Source organism: Neopelma chrysocephalum, unplaced genomic scaffold, assembly GCF_003984885.1.
Source record: "Neopelma chrysocephalum unplaced genomic scaffold, ASM398488v2 Primary Assembly neopelma1_70, whole genome shotgun sequence".
NCBI classification, from domain to species: domain Eukaryota; kingdom Metazoa; phylum Chordata; class Aves; order Passeriformes; family Pipridae; genus Neopelma; species Neopelma chrysocephalum.
This window is the reverse complement of record NW_020897730.1, coordinates 9,502,313-9,517,532: the sequence shown is the minus strand read 5'-3', so window position 1 is coordinate 9,517,532 and position 15,220 is coordinate 9,502,313. Positions and strand designations below refer to the sequence as shown.

Here is a 15,220-nt window from a genome sequence, read left to right as displayed (position 1 = left end):
CAAATGCATAAAAAATTTCAAGCGAAACAACCACTGTGAAAGTTGTAGTAATATATTTCTGTAGTGCTTTGTGGTCCGATGGTGTGTGGCACTGACAAAGCAAATTATATGCCAGTGGGTGCCAGGTTAATCTGAGCATCTTTGGTACTAACTTAGGTGATTTTGCTGTAATTTTCCCTTTTGCTGACACTTCGCTGTAGCGAAAAGCCATGCCAGAGCTTTGTGCAAGTCGGGCAGAGCTTTGGCCCTGGGTCCTTGATTTTTAGAATGGGAGCAAAGGTCCTAAAGAGTATGAAACTTTCACTTGGTTGATCAAATTGGTCCTCACAAAGTGCTGACACCAGTGCCTCACAGGAAGGTAGATGAAACGGGCAGACCATAAACGTGAGTATCAAAATTTGTCTTGCTTTAAATTTGTATTGATTGGTATTGTAATTGGGAGATGCATAATTGCAGTCGATTGTCCTAATTTTAAAAGAATTTTGAGTTAGCAAACAAGTAAAGAACGGATGAAACATTGCAAATTTAAAGTAGATAATTCCTCAGTCAGATCCTCTGGTTTTGCTCTGTTAGTACTTTTTTGTGGTAAACATGTGCAGTAATAAAAGTTTTCCTAAAAAAATACTCAATGTCATAGAATATTTAAGTATTCCAATTATTTGATGAGATTTAGATTCCAGTTCTGCAGTTCCCTGGTCAGGCTTATGTAAAGGTAACTCCATTTACTCTGTGGGTATAAACTGTTTCAACAGGTTTCTAATATCAGGAATCTTGGGAGGTTTCTTTGAAGACAACTTCTGCTGGAAGAATGGCATCATCTCTACAGATCTGTGCATTGTTGCTGGCTTTAGCAGGATTCACCACTTTACTTGTTACTACCATGTCCAACAGATGGAAAGTCTTGGACACTGCGACAGAGCTGATCACTGCAGACTGGGTTTCTGAAGGTCTTTGGATGGACTGTGCAGCAACTGCTCTTGGATCAGTAGAGTGCAAGAAATTTCTGTACATGTTGAGTTCAGACAGTAAGTGTGCATGGCATATGTTTATAAAATCCAGGGATGTAGTTTCGTTCCTTCTTTCTGGACAGCATGTTAGCACAGTGGGGTGGCACATAGTGCAGCTGTCACAGAAGGTCTGGTGTGGACAAATCCTGTAGTGGCTGTAGACAGGTTAAAGGGCCCCCGTGAAACCCGTATCCTTCAGCCTTCAATTCAGCTCAGTCACTGTTGTGGCTTTGTTGCCATCTCTGTTGTGTTGACAGAGAGATATAAGTGATATACAACAAATCTAAGATTTTTTTTAAATTGTTTTGGAAGAAATAGTGTTCTTTCACCCAGCCTAATGCTTAAATACAAGCAGATCATAGTTCAATGAGCACTGGTGCTTGTTTGTGCTTTGGTGTGAGACAAATAGATAATCCAGAACTTGTTGGATACTTTGTGCTAAACCTGTGTATTTGTTCTGGAATTTCCCAGAGGCTGGCTTAGATTAAAATACATCTGTGCCACTGGTGCTTTTGTGTTTTCTAGGGTAGACCATGCTAGCAGGGTAGCTTGTCTCCAACTAGAAAGAGAAGAAATGTCTCTGTAGGGACTGAAAAGTATTTGTTTGAATTGTTCTAAATTCTAAAGACATCTTTCTGTGAACACCACTTTTATAGTAAAGGACTGTGAGGAACTAACACTGAAGATCTTTCCTCAAAAAACTGAGTGTAGAAATACTAACAGTGCAGCCTTAGAAAACTGGTATTTTGTTAAGCTTTCTCTTTTAAACAGAACCTTCTGTTTATTCCTTTACAACTTTCAGTTTTGTGCAGTCACTTTATGAGTGATGTTAATGGAATAATTTCTTCAAGTCTTCCCTGCTTTATAGATCCCTGATTACTGTCATTACTGTTGTCTGGACTCTTTCCAGCTGATTTATTCTTGATGCACAGTGGTCAAAACTTCAAAATACCACATCTCACAGACTATGAACCTTGTTTTTTTTTTCTTGACACAGATATGGACTTTCCTGGAGTCAGAGCTGCCTGAGACAGATCTCTAAAGTGTGAGAGTTTAACTCTCAAGAGTGAACTCTCAAGATTCAGCACATTCATGGTTCTTCCACAGGATCCTGGCTTTGACAGCCTTTTGCCTTCTTATCAATGGTGTCACTTTAAGAATAAGTATCAACATCCTGTAATGAGGCCAGAATCTGTAGCCTCAAAAGAAGGCTAATCATATGCTTCTAAGGATTTTAAAAACACTACTCATTGCATCAGAGGCAATGTCAGCTTTTCATACAATCCTGGTATCCATTCTGCTCCTCTCTAGGGCTTCCTCTATGTAGATAGCAGGATGCCTAAGTTTCATTTAGAAACTTAAGTATGATTTATGAAAATTAGAATGATGAGATGGGGCCAACAATCCTTCAGGTCTTGTAGTGAGATGGCATGGATGCTTACGATGGTGTGGCAGCTCTGCCTTGATTTGTGTAACAGGGAGAAGCAGATGTTACAGCCCTGTTATGGAGACAAGCAGAGTCAATGTAGAAATGCAGGACAGCTTCCTTTTTTTTTTTTTAGTGAAGTTTCACTACACCCAACATGGAAAGAAAATATTCCCCAGGAAGAGAAGAGTTCCTGGTGAACTGCAGCAGTCACCTCCTAGGGATTCTCTTCCCTCCCTTCCAGTGGCCCTCATAATTGGAAGACTGGACCCCTGCTTGGCAGGGCTCAGTGGATCATCTTCAACTATTCAAAGAACTGCATGTCCCCTGAAATCAGCACAGGTTCCTCATGCCAAGGCACATAATGTGGTGCTTGCAGAGTAATAGTCATCTGTTGCAGGGCTGTTTCTCTGCTTGCTGTGCTCAGTCAGCATTCCTGGAACTTGAAAGTGAGGTGCAGCTCATGTTGATCAAGCACTCAGGTTGTTCATATTTTCAGTATTTTTTCCCAAGTTGTACTGGGTGATCTGATTTTAAAAACTACTATTTCTGCCTGTAAGCTCTCTCTCAACCATATTACACACAAATGTGCTCTGTTGTGATAACACCAGAGGGATTAGGAGCAATTTCTCTCCTCAGTCATATGTTGCTATGATCGTATATGGTCATGCCTTGGCATGTCTATGTAAGCATTTTACTTAGGAGTGCACTTTTGTAATGAATTTTCCATTTACTGCACCTGGTCTGGGTTGTGGTCTTGGAACATGCAAATTGGTTTCCTTGTGGACGAGGCAAAGCAGGGGAATGTGCTCCAGGAGCGCAGTTCCAGAATTCCAACCATTGACAGCATTCAGTTCACCTGACCGGGTTAGAGCGAGCCCGAAGGCAAACTCCCAAGCTGTGGAAGGAGGGGATGTGAAGCTGTCAGCACCAACTCTTGTTTGCTGCTGATCCAGAGCCTCCTGCAGAGCAGCACTGGCTGTTCTGCCCATTGCTCACCAAACCACAGTTTATGAAATTTAGCAAAGAATTGCCCTATGTTCTTTAACACATTGAAGGGTGACTTCCTGAAGGGAATGATTAAAATTCCTGGTGCCCTATAGGAAAAGCTCATGCATTATAATCTGCAGTATAATCTTTTCTGTTTATATATGTGCTTTATGACTGCTTATTGAAATAGATTCTTAATTAGGAAGATATTTTCTTAAAAATTATATTCTTCAATTTTTTATTTTTATCATTGACAGCAGTATAACATCTGGTGACACTTGACTCAAGGTCCCGACTAATCTCAGCTTTGAAAGTGCTGTCAGCAGAAGTGATCACTGAGGTCACCAGCATAGTCACCAGCCTATGGATAAATTAATTTGAAACTCTTTGAAGGGCTTTTAATGGGATGAATATACTCCAGGGTACTGGTACAGTGTGTTCATTTTACTATGCCATCATTTTTCAAATTGCAGTGACTTAGCAGAAGGAAAGAATTCTGTAACAGTCACCCAAGAAGACAAATTCTTACCACACACTATCTGGTTTCCTTAAAAGATTGCAAGTTCAGACCTGCACAGGATCACAGGATTTGTGCTGCCAGATATAGTCTTGTTTAAATCAGTGGCAATGATCCTCTAGGCTGCCAAGGGAGCAAAAAAGTCACAGTGGCACTGTAATATCCTTTTGCAGCTGAACCTACCAACCTACGGCATCAGTTCAAAGTGGACAGTGAATTTTGAAAAAAACCCAAATACTTGTTATGGGCAAGTTGTGACTCTCTCAAAGGCTAATCTTTCTGGTAGTGCTTATGTAAATGCTGTGAATCTGTTACCATGTTGCATCACAGCAGAATTATTTTATGAAGAAACTCTGACTCCATTTCCTGGAGATAAGAGCAGGTTATCACTGCAAGAGATGGTTAACCTCCTTTGGATACCTTAAAGTATTAACATTAGTGGTGATGTGAATTGTGTCTATGATTCTGTCTAGCTGACAGCAGTAGCAACTAAACCAAGTTTAACATCTTGTTTAACTTGTAGAATAGCTTTATTTTTTTAATACTAAGATATTCTAGCAAGCAGATGCAATTGGCTGATCTGTATTATTTTTCTTATAGCTGTTTTTCTTCATCATTTTATTCCTTTTGAGATAGGTCTGTCACACTGGCTCCTTCATTTCCTTGTATTTCATTTCTGTGACACATACATTATTACAATGTAACACATTGTACAATTGTACAGTGTAAATGGCACTATTTTTAAGACTGAATGTGTTTAACTATAGATCAATAGACAGTAAAATATTAATGGAAACCACTTATCCACAAACTTAACCTTCCTGAAGGAAGCTGGCATTACAGTTGTTATGGATTACTTATGACCATAACTCAAAAAAATGTGCTAAATTTTCTAGCAACAGAATAAAGCTCCTGTTCTCAAGCTTTTCTATGTTTGAGCCCTCAAGCAAATAACACAGTAAAGTTTTTTGAGATCAATAATATCATTACAAACAATTTTAATCTAGCGTAAAATCTAGTTGACTTCAGAGAAGAGACAGAAATAAAATATTTGCCGCATACTGTCACTCTTATTAGGTATTTTGTAGATATACTGACTGGACTTTCTAGGCTGAGAAAAAGAAGAGGCTCATTTTTCACTTCCTATTAGAAAAAGAATTAATATTGTCATTTTTTTTTACACGCTAATATCTTTATTATGAACTGCTCCCACTTCTTATTGTCATGCCCAGCAAGCCTTATCTCTGGGGTCGAGCAAAGAGCAAAGGTAGACTCATTTTGGAGTGAAACGCAGAGATAAAACAGCAAGGAGGCTTCTGAAAGGCTTCACTTGATTGTAATCTAATTATAAGGATACTTAACTGTTACTACTCACAAGCATGACTGCTGCGTTGGAAATTGTTGGTCTTCTTTTGTGCTTGGGTGGGCTGGCAGTTATTGGAGCTACTTTGCCGAATAATTACTGGAAAGTCTCCAGTATACATGGTAGTGTGATCACAACGTCTACCTTCTATGAAAACCTGTGGAAGACCTGTGTAGAAGACAGCACTGGAATATCCAACTGCAGGGAATTTGACTCTTTGCTTAAACTGCCTGGTATGTGACTTTGCACAGCCTTGTTCATATTGCTTAAAAGTTTTTGGCAAAAAGGAGTATGGTTTTTGTTTTGATGATCTGGTATTGCTTGAAAATAACTGGCCAAGAAGGAGTTTGTGGGTTGAAGTAATAAAAATCTCTTAAAGCAGCAGAATGTGTCAGGCATTTTAGGAGAGGCTATAAAATATGGCAAATGAAGTCGGTTGATCAAGCGTTTAATAGGCATTTTAAGTATGGTGTAATCTCTTCTCTAGCATCTTGTGGGAGGAATTAGTAGGAGACATTTTTTAACTGTTTATTTATTTTGAATTATTGTACAGGCCTTGTATTGTAGCTGGAGTTTTTTCATATGGCAGGAAATACTATTTACAGCTGAGAAGTGGTAGTGGTTTTTGTGTATTGAGACTGAAAATTGTAGACAATCCAAGAAATACAGTAAGTATATGTTATACATATTGTAATGTTATATTATAAGTTATACAAGGAGTATATGTTATAAATTAATATACCTGTCAGGGCTTGTTAACTAATGTCTTTTTGGATGTGGTTCTAAATCTCAAGAAATTTAAATCTGCTGGTTCCTGTCCTCTGTATCAGTCTTCAGCAGAATTGTGGATTGTCCTCAAATGTCCCACTAAGGCAATATTCTGTGGATAGTAAGCATGTTTATAGATAGTGAAGCTATTTTTTTATTAATCTTGAATAATTCAGTATGTAGATACTTATCCAGAATAAAAATGCCTTCTTTCTAGTTGAATATACCCTGGGAGGTGGTTAAACTAAATAGGTAGGAGGATACTCCTAATCTGAAGAATGTGTACTATAGGATTAGTGGGAATGAGGTATTAAATTCACTTTCTCTCTCAGTCTGAAATAAAGGGATGTTGTTGACCAGCTCTGACACTAGCATAGCAATTCTCTGAAGCTGTCTGTGTACAGTATTTAGGCAATAATCTGTTCTTTTCATCTTTCAGTCTTATCTAACAATTGCTTTTACAGTACATGTGTGTGTTAAGAGGCACATAACCCTTTTTAAACTTCTTAGAGTCAGTAATAGCAGGATCATATCCATGGGACATTATCCTCTGCAGAGCGTTTATGTCAGTGTGCACCGGCGGTGCTGGGTGAACAGCTGGGCTCCAGGATCCCAGAGGTCTTTGCCAACCTTAATGATCCTGGGATTTTATTTGGTTCCTGTAAAAAAGAGTTCAAGGGCTGGTTTGCCACTGACTGCAGGCAGCATCTTGTCATTGATGGATTTACACGGAGTGCTGCCTCTGAGAAGGTGTGCAGATGTGGGCAGTGGGGCTGCAGGGCAGCATCATGGAGCTGCCCAGGAAAAAGTGGCTTTCAAAGAAACTGGTGGGGGTCAGAAAAGAGCATCATGATGTGCTAAAGCCAAAGAGAACAAAAGGCAAGCAACAGGAGGGCTCCTGAAGAACTGCAGATAACAACATGGAGTCAGCAGGAAGGAAAAAATAAATGGGGCCAGACAGAACGTAAATGACTGGGCCAGGCCCTGAAGTGAATTTGAACTGTTGAAAAGGAGATCGGTTCTGTAGTTGAGAAGACAGCAGTGTATTTGAGGGACATAGGCAGGGGAAAGGGAAAAACAACTTGCAAAATTGTAGAGAAAAAACATTTTTAGAAAGGAAAACTGAAAAAAAGAAGTTAGAAGACACTGAATTGTGATAAAAGTGGAAAGGACAGCTGGGCAAAGCAGGAAAGAGGAAGAAAATGGGCTTGGTAATAATGAGGGCTGAGCAAACAGTGGGACTTATAAGAAATGTCTATAGTATTGGCGGATGTGAGCCAAGGCAGACTAAAAATTATCATTATCAGTTTAGGCGTGGTTGAAATTGCTGTTTAAAACTCAGCCAAAACTGTTGCTAAGATGTCAGGGATTGGTGGGAGGGGAAGAAAGAGAAAAAACAAAAGTGTCTTTGTTACCTCTCATCAAAAGGATCATAAAGATTTTCCATGGAATTTTCCTTATTGGCAGCTGAGCTATGTGGAATACCTCTGGTTTTTCGTTTATGTATGGAAAATATCAGACTTGGTTCTTTTAGACAGATTTAACACTTTTGAGTTCAGTAAGCCATTAGTCTAAATCACAAACATTTGAAGTGAGGATCTTTTTAAATGCAATATTGTACAAGATTGAAACCATGACTGGCTACTCTGTATAGCTAGCACTATCTATCTAGTCACAACTAAGTCAAACATTTGATAGATCTGGTTGCCAAATGCTCTTTATACTCTTTTTTTTCTTTTCTTTCTTCTTTTTCATGTTCCATAATTGTTTCTTCCAATTACAGGTTTTGGGCATAATCTCTTACAATCAGTATTGACTAATTAAATGAACTGTCTTTTTGTCTTGTTGAATAAGCTAATTTTAAAAATAAACACAACAACAAATTGAGCTTTCTTAACTGTGAAGTAAGGTCCTCAGTTAAGGCTGTTGAGGTTATTGTATTGTGGTACAATGGTATGAAATTTCTACTGTTAAAATAATACAGCCACTGGCTTGCAAGCAGTTAGCCTGAGGATATGCTTGTGTGTCCTGGAAAGATGGGGAGTCCCATCTAACACTGCAGGACCTGAAATGTAAGTTGTTGGACCCTGCTATGGATGATTCCTGATGCCGTGGTGTAAGACCCCCAAACTAGAAAACAACATTGTTGAGTGCTTGTCCTAACAGTACCTTCTGCAGGCAAAAACCTTGAAGCAAAAACCTTGAGGTCTTTTCACTTTTTTTACTCTCTGTATTTTTTTCCATAAAATTTTTAAAATTAGTGCTTGACTAAGCATTAATTTCTCAAGTGATTTTATCCTTTAATATCCTTTTATATCCTTTAATTTATCTCATGACTGCTTATTACTATCTTTGATAACTCTCAAGCTTGCAGGATCAATACTCTTAAGCCACATTAGGCAAAACAGCCCACTGAGTCAGAGTGTGAATATCACTTTGCCTCCTGTTTATCTCTCTGGTTTTTGTTGTCTGGAGAGTTACGGGCTCACTCTGCTACAGATCCGGCCAGCAGGTTATCATGGAGTACGGGGAGGTGATCAGGGAGCAAGAGCTTGAATGTTGGCATCAACAAAGCCAGTGTCCAGTTGCAGTCCAGTTCTGACCCTTCTGATGTGTGGTTAGAATTTTAGAGTCATAGAATCATTTAGGTTGGAAAAGAACTTTAAAATCATCAAGTCCAACAAAGTTAGCAGTCATGACCTGCCAGATTGGTGACGCTTGGCATGTTTATCTCACAACAAAGGTGCCGAAATGCCATTTGAGCTGGAACCTGCCAAGAGCACAATGTCATTTTAGAGGAGACCGAAGTCTCCGTTTGATCTTTCTTCTTAGGCTGATTTTAATAATCCTGTCTAGGTTTGTGTGCAATTGATACCTAAATGTGAAGACTGTGACCTTAAGCAATATAGACTTGTCAGCATACCAAACTCCCTAACATGCCCACGGGAGCTGTAAGCTCTCCACAGGAGTATGTCTTAGAGAGGAGAGGAGTGGTACAGCTCTTGGACCCACTTGCCTCCTGTTTGTTACACCAACTCAGAGTTTGAAGTGCATTGCTAACTTGAGCACATTCTTTCCTATCTCTCCCTGGAAGCAGCAAAGCTGGTACATTTTTCCAGTTCCTCTGCAATGCCCAAGCCCCACACACCTTGGCTAGCACCTGGATTTCAGATGTGTCCTGTGTGCTCAGCTGTAAAGGTATAAGGGACTCACCAGGACTTGTGAGTAGGAGACTTATTTCTGCTCCTATAAATGACCATTTAGACCACTATGCATTTTCACAGGACTTAAAGATTTAAGGTATGAGGAGCTTGCTATAATTTTTCAGGATTTACTAAAGGCCCAAGAGGATTTACTGAGCTTATAAAGTGTAAATGGTGTTCAACTCTGAAATCTGATTGACTTGAAGGCTGAACGCGCTCAGGTTTGGAGGCTTCTCTGAACCATATGACAAAGTTGGACAAGATTCACTCATTTTATTACTGCACCTGTTAATTTTGTCAATCCTTCTAATCACTTTGACTTTTTCAGCACAAGATTAATGTCGGTTTTGTATAGATCCTGACTTGTTTTCTCTTTTTCTGTCTTAGCCCATATTCAGGCATGCCGTGCCTTGATGATTACGTCCATCCTTCTGGGATTCCTAGCTACAGTAATCTCACTGCTTGGTTTGAAGTGCACAAACATTGGGTTGAGCGATGAGGATGGAAAAATGAAGTTTGCTGTCACGGGAGGATTTCTTTTTATTTTAGGAGGTAATATCAAGGCTGAAATGAGAATGCTATCAGTATTTGTGTTGCTTTCACAGCCAGATTAAATGAAATGAATTTGTTCTTAGTTTAAAGCTGGTACAGCCATTAAAGGAACCACTCACCTGTGCGCTTTTTAAACTTTTTCTGGTAGGTCTCTGCTCCATGGTGGCTGTTTCTTGGTATGCTGCAATGGTTACTGCTCAGTTTTTTGACCCACTGTATGCTGGAACCAAGTAAGTTAACGGATCTGTCGTACCAAACTCCATCATGTGTTAGACACCTGCACTAACCCCAGCTGCTCCAGAGTCTCAGAACCTGGATGGATACCATTATACAGTCTTGCAGGAGGAAAAAAATTGTCTTCAGGGAATCTTTTCACCTCAGAGATGTTGGTGGGGAGGGAGGAGAGTTCCTTTCTGGAAGAGGTAGTGAACATGTGAGGAATATTAACCCCACATCCATGCGGATTTTGTACTATGTTTACATTTTCTTGTAAGACTCAATTAAGTGCACATCTCAATGTTATGAAGAAAAAAAAGATATAAGTCTTAATTTTCTTCAGCATTTAGACCAAAAGAGGTACAAAATTTTAGCTTTGGATAGAATAAATTGCCTCACATATACAAACATGGGAATATTGTCTAGAAAGCAGCTTGAGCTGTGTACTAGTGACCTGCAGAGAAATGGGCTGCTTGTCTATGTATTAACATGTCAACATTTGTTTGCCTTAAGAATAAAATGAGGCAAAATTTGGGGGACTATCAGCTAGTACAGTTGCACACAAACAAGTTTCAAGGTATAAAAGCCCTTACTCTTGTCTCATGTAAAAGCAATGGTTGTCAAAACCAAATGGCGGCTTATGGCACTTTATCAAGGTGCCCTATTTAGCAATGAGGAACAAGGGTAGAGGTCAGCAGGCCTCTCCTTCAGAGAAGGGGAAAAGGAGATGGAAACATACTGTCTATGGAACATGAGACCTCTATGATTTGTCAGTACCTCTATCTAGTATATAATTCATAGATCAGTAAACTATAAATCTCTAGTTGCTAGGATCATATTTGAAGTGTTTTGTAATTTTCCACTTGGGAATCAGTTCAGAGAAGTCAGAGGTGAAGTGCTTTGTGATGAATCAAAGTACTTTAAGCAATTGCTTTAGTTGTTTGTCAGTTTTCCCGGTGTTTTCAATGAAGCACTTACAAAGAAATTGCACTTGTGCACTTACTTGTTGTTTTATATCCTCTTCAGAGAACTATATGAAGGGTAATAAATACATTAGGGAACTGAAAAAAAATGTTGATAAGGAATTTCAGTTAGGGGGATAGTTAGTGAGCTTTATAGTTATCTGCTATAGCTTTGGGGCTTCAACATCAATGGCTGTTAATCAGTTACCAGGTTGTTTGCATTCAGTAGCTGAGGAAATCTTTTTTTTTTTTAATATCCAAACTTCATGTTTAAGCTATTGATTCTCTGAGTGGTTCTTGGTGAATTAACTTTGGTCATTGGTAAAGCCGGACATGGACTCTGAGAGACAGTTAAATTCAATTGCAGGCCAGTACTGATGTTCACTCCTAAGAGACTGGGAAATCTGGTTTTTCAGATTGCATTTTTTTTTGTCTGACTTCAGCAAACTAGTGAAGTTAACCTCTGCTAATTCTTAGAGGAGTTTCTCATACAGTTGTGAAGGCAACCTAAGTTCTCCTGCAGATCCCTCCCATATACTTTCCTCAGGGATGGCATCTACAGCATTCCTGTCTGTAGGTTACTGGTGAGCAGAGACGATTTCAGACACTGGGCAACGCTCCCTGGCTGTTCCTTAGTATTCCTTCAGCAGCTTGCACTGCTGTTTTTTTGAGATAATGACTATCTCCCTGTTGAGTGTTTGGAAAGCACCTAAACCAGTGGAGACCTTGCAGCTCCAACGTGCGATGAGAACACGGAGAGCAGGGAACGTGTGTGAACCTCTGAAGCTCTCCTGTTAGCAATGAATTCTGGAGTCAGAAGCTTCAACACTTTTAAATGATGATTTTGTGTTTACAAGTGGAAAGAAAACACAAATCTCTGGTTCCAGTGTACTTTCAACACAGTTCATAACACTTATTTTGCCCTTATAGTGGGTACCTCAGACTACAGAGGTACAGGTGTATTTTGCATATCGTCTTCAAATACAAAACTTGTTTTCCTCTTTTTGTGAAACTCCTGCCAGACTTTTCCAGACTCAATTGTGTCTACTCTTTGGGACAAATTCATTATCAATTAATTTCTTGGACTGGACTGCGGGGTTTCCTGAAAGGTAGTTTTGCACAGTGAAATGGGGAACTATTCTTTTTCACCCTGGGACACTCATACATGGATTTCAGCCATACAACCACAGAGGGTGCTGAATATTCTTTAGGATACCTAAGTTTGAAAACTAACCCTATACAAACAGCTACTTGTAGGTCACCTAGCATTATGCCCATAGAAAACTGATTCCTATGGTTAGCCTTTTCTCAGGACAGACAGTAAGGTCTGATTCATTCCGTTTCACAAAATTGCTTCAGTGGCACAGCCAATAAAAGGGAAAAATAAGTATTGTGAATGGCACAGAAGGTGTGTTATTATTATTTATTATCAACAATTTGTTAAATATATGCAATTATTTATTGCTACTTATCTTAATGTTGCTTCACACTTTCTGTACTATCACTAGTTTAGCAGAGCACTTAAATATACAAGTAAGAGTTTTACTGAGCAGACACAAAGCCAGATCTGTTCTCTGTTATCTGCTGATGTACCTTTCAGTTGGCTGATTTCTATGCAGACTAGAATTTGTTTCTTTGCATGATTTGTGAACCTTATGGCTCAGCCCAAAATAATGGCTTTGTGATCCTGTTATAAGCTGTTTCCATAAAATCTTCCATGTTTCAGGTACGAACTAGGAGAAGCTCTATACTTAGGCTGGACTGGTTCTATTCTTTATATCCTTGGTGGGATCTTACTGACCTGTTCATGCAAAGGGAAGGAAAACCAGAATTACAGGTAATCTTGGGTTTGTCAGTCGAAACAGTAGCTGTAAATTACATATCCCTTTCTACCTGTGCACTTTTCTCCCCCTCTCTCTCTCACCTTCGGGTATAAATATGTAGCCACATAAAGTACAGCAGTACTATGGGCTATCACAGACCTGTGATGGCAGGGTTTGCTACACCAAACACTTGCACAGTGTACTTGTTGATTCTTCGCCATCAGTAGTCCCTATAACTTGTGTTTGGTATTTCTGGGTACTGCTTATATTTCCAAGTTCTATGTGGTGAAAATGTGCAGTGAAAGAGTGAACTGTCTATTGGCAAAAGAAAAATATTTCAAAGAATATAGTGTATTATAATCCAGTTTCTCTACAATACTCACTGTGATTAAAATATTCAAACACCATTTAATTTGCAGAAAGTGTAATGGCATTTCCTTCCCAAAGCACATCCAACTGATCATTAGAAACATCATTTTTTTCTTGTTCTTTATGGAAATATCTTGTTGCACATCAAATCAGAAAAGTTGAGACTTCAGGCCTCAATATTTAATCTTCCCTGGACTTTTTTTCAATCCTAAATTACTGACACAAACAAAAGGTCCCTTTCTGAAGAAGAGGGATGAGATTGCAAAAATAGCAGAGGTTCATGTCTACCAGAAGAACTCAAATGGCTTGGAGGTTGTGCTGGCTAAGCTTGAGAGGCTGATAATGTGGAAGGAGGAAGCATGCTCACTGCTGCTATATTTAATCTTTGAAGATTATGTCAAAACACATAGTAAGTGAGCGCTCCTCTGATACTCCATTGCCTAACCTGAAACCATTTCAGTTTTATGGTAATATTTCATCAGCCACATTGGACTTTAGATCTTGCTCACCGTATTTTAATACCAAGTACCGAATGTCCTGAAATGTCCTGAAAGTCAGGTAGAACAGACATATGCAATAGAAGTTCAACATGACAAATGACAGCTGAAGGGATTGGCTGAAGATACTTGTTTTTCTTTCTCATCATCTTGATTCTTGTATTAAAACCTGGAGCTTGCACAAGGGCATTGAGGGTTAGGTTCTCTTCTGCTTTAAGGCCTTGACTGAAATGCCTTGAGGAAGAGCACAGGTGAATTAGGAATCCAGACTGTGGTTTTGGTTATGAGAGATGGCTGTGCTGCCTGTCAGGGAGCCCTTGTCTTTCCCCTTAGCTACCAGACTGATGAGAACAACACACAGCTAATTTCTGCACCTTTGTGAAGAGCGTGCTATCGGTGGGATTGATATAGACCTAAATGAGTAACTTCCTAAGTATCTAAACTATGAACGTGTGTCTAATACTTATTATTTTATCTTTTTTTTTCTTACTTTGCAGAATCAACAAATATGGGTATTCAGCAGGCCAGGCAGCTCCTCAGCCACACATGTACTCCAGGAACACTGAGACGATCATAAGCAACAAGGAGTATGTCTAAACTTCCATTTTGCATCACCTGTAACGTTAGTAGGTTATGAACTCAAATAAAGAAGTGAACTACTTCCAGGGTTCCGGTTCCAAGTTGCAATCTTATCCCTTAATTTGGAGCAGTACAGGAGGAGGAATGCTTTCCAATGTAAATAGGAATGGTTTTCAGATGTAAATAGGTTTCTACAGAAGATGTGAAATCCTGCCACAAGAAGGTTTTCTGCATGCTGAGAAAGCTGGTAAAATTTAACCAGAGCGCAGTATGTGCTGACACTTGAGAGCAACGGTTTCCATTTCAGCTGACTCAAACATGGGGAACTGATAGCTGTGTCTGACTGCGAGTTCATGTGCCTCACAGTTAAAAAAAGTATTGTGTTTTCATTAATGTTTAGCTTCCTACTTTTGTTTAGCAGCTTTAGCTTTTGACAGGAAATAAACTTTATTCCACGGATTGACTGGAACAGATTTTTTGATGAGTGGTATCCTGGCAATTAATAAGGATCTGATGTATTACTGCAATTCTTATTATGTATGATAGTCAAGGTTTATAAAAGCTACAATAAATTCTCTAGCAACCACTCACCTTCAAATCTGCAGATGTGCAACAAATTTCATGGTTGTAATGCCGATACCAAAAATAAATGATATGGAATGAACCAAACACAGCTGGGAGTGGAGAAAGCATCTGGTGTGAAAATGCCTTGTGGTAACTAAGAAAACAATAGCCTGAATTTTTTATTTTTATTTCAGCTTTTAAAATAATCCTATTTTAACTTTGAGCAATCTTTAACTTTGGGAACTTCTACAGCATCTGAATTGTCTAATTCGTGTAATTCCCCAGAGGCTTTATTCTCTGTCATTGTTCCATCATTAGAATTTCTGCCTTAAACTACTCTACTGCTGGGAGCATATGTTTGCCTTGTGTGAGCACTCAGACAGA

At 39.1% G+C, this 15,220-nt stretch overlaps 1 protein-coding gene across 2 annotated transcripts; it reads left to right on the top strand.

Annotated features, from left to right (window-relative positions):
• The first annotated feature begins 237 nt into the window (after window positions 1–237).
• Window positions 238–14,941, top strand: LOC113968988 (claudin-15-like). 2 transcript variants are annotated; one of them, XM_027686027.1, is made up of 6 exons: window positions 238–384; window positions 753–1,025; window positions 9,662–9,826; window positions 9,975–10,056; window positions 12,731–12,841; window positions 14,191–14,941. In XM_027686027.1, the coding sequence occupies exons 2-6, from the start codon at window positions 809–811 to the stop codon at window positions 14,288–14,290; spliced, it is 675 nt and encodes a 224-aa protein (XP_027541828.1). In that variant the 5' UTR covers window positions 238–384; window positions 753–808; the 3' UTR covers window positions 14,291–14,941. The 2 variants fall into 2 exon arrangements, with proteins under 2 accessions (XP_027541828.1, XP_027541829.1); XM_027686028.1 differs by lacking the exons at window positions 238–384; window positions 753–1,025 and adding an exon at window positions 5,215–5,536.
• Window positions 14,942–15,220: the final 279 nt, after the last annotated feature.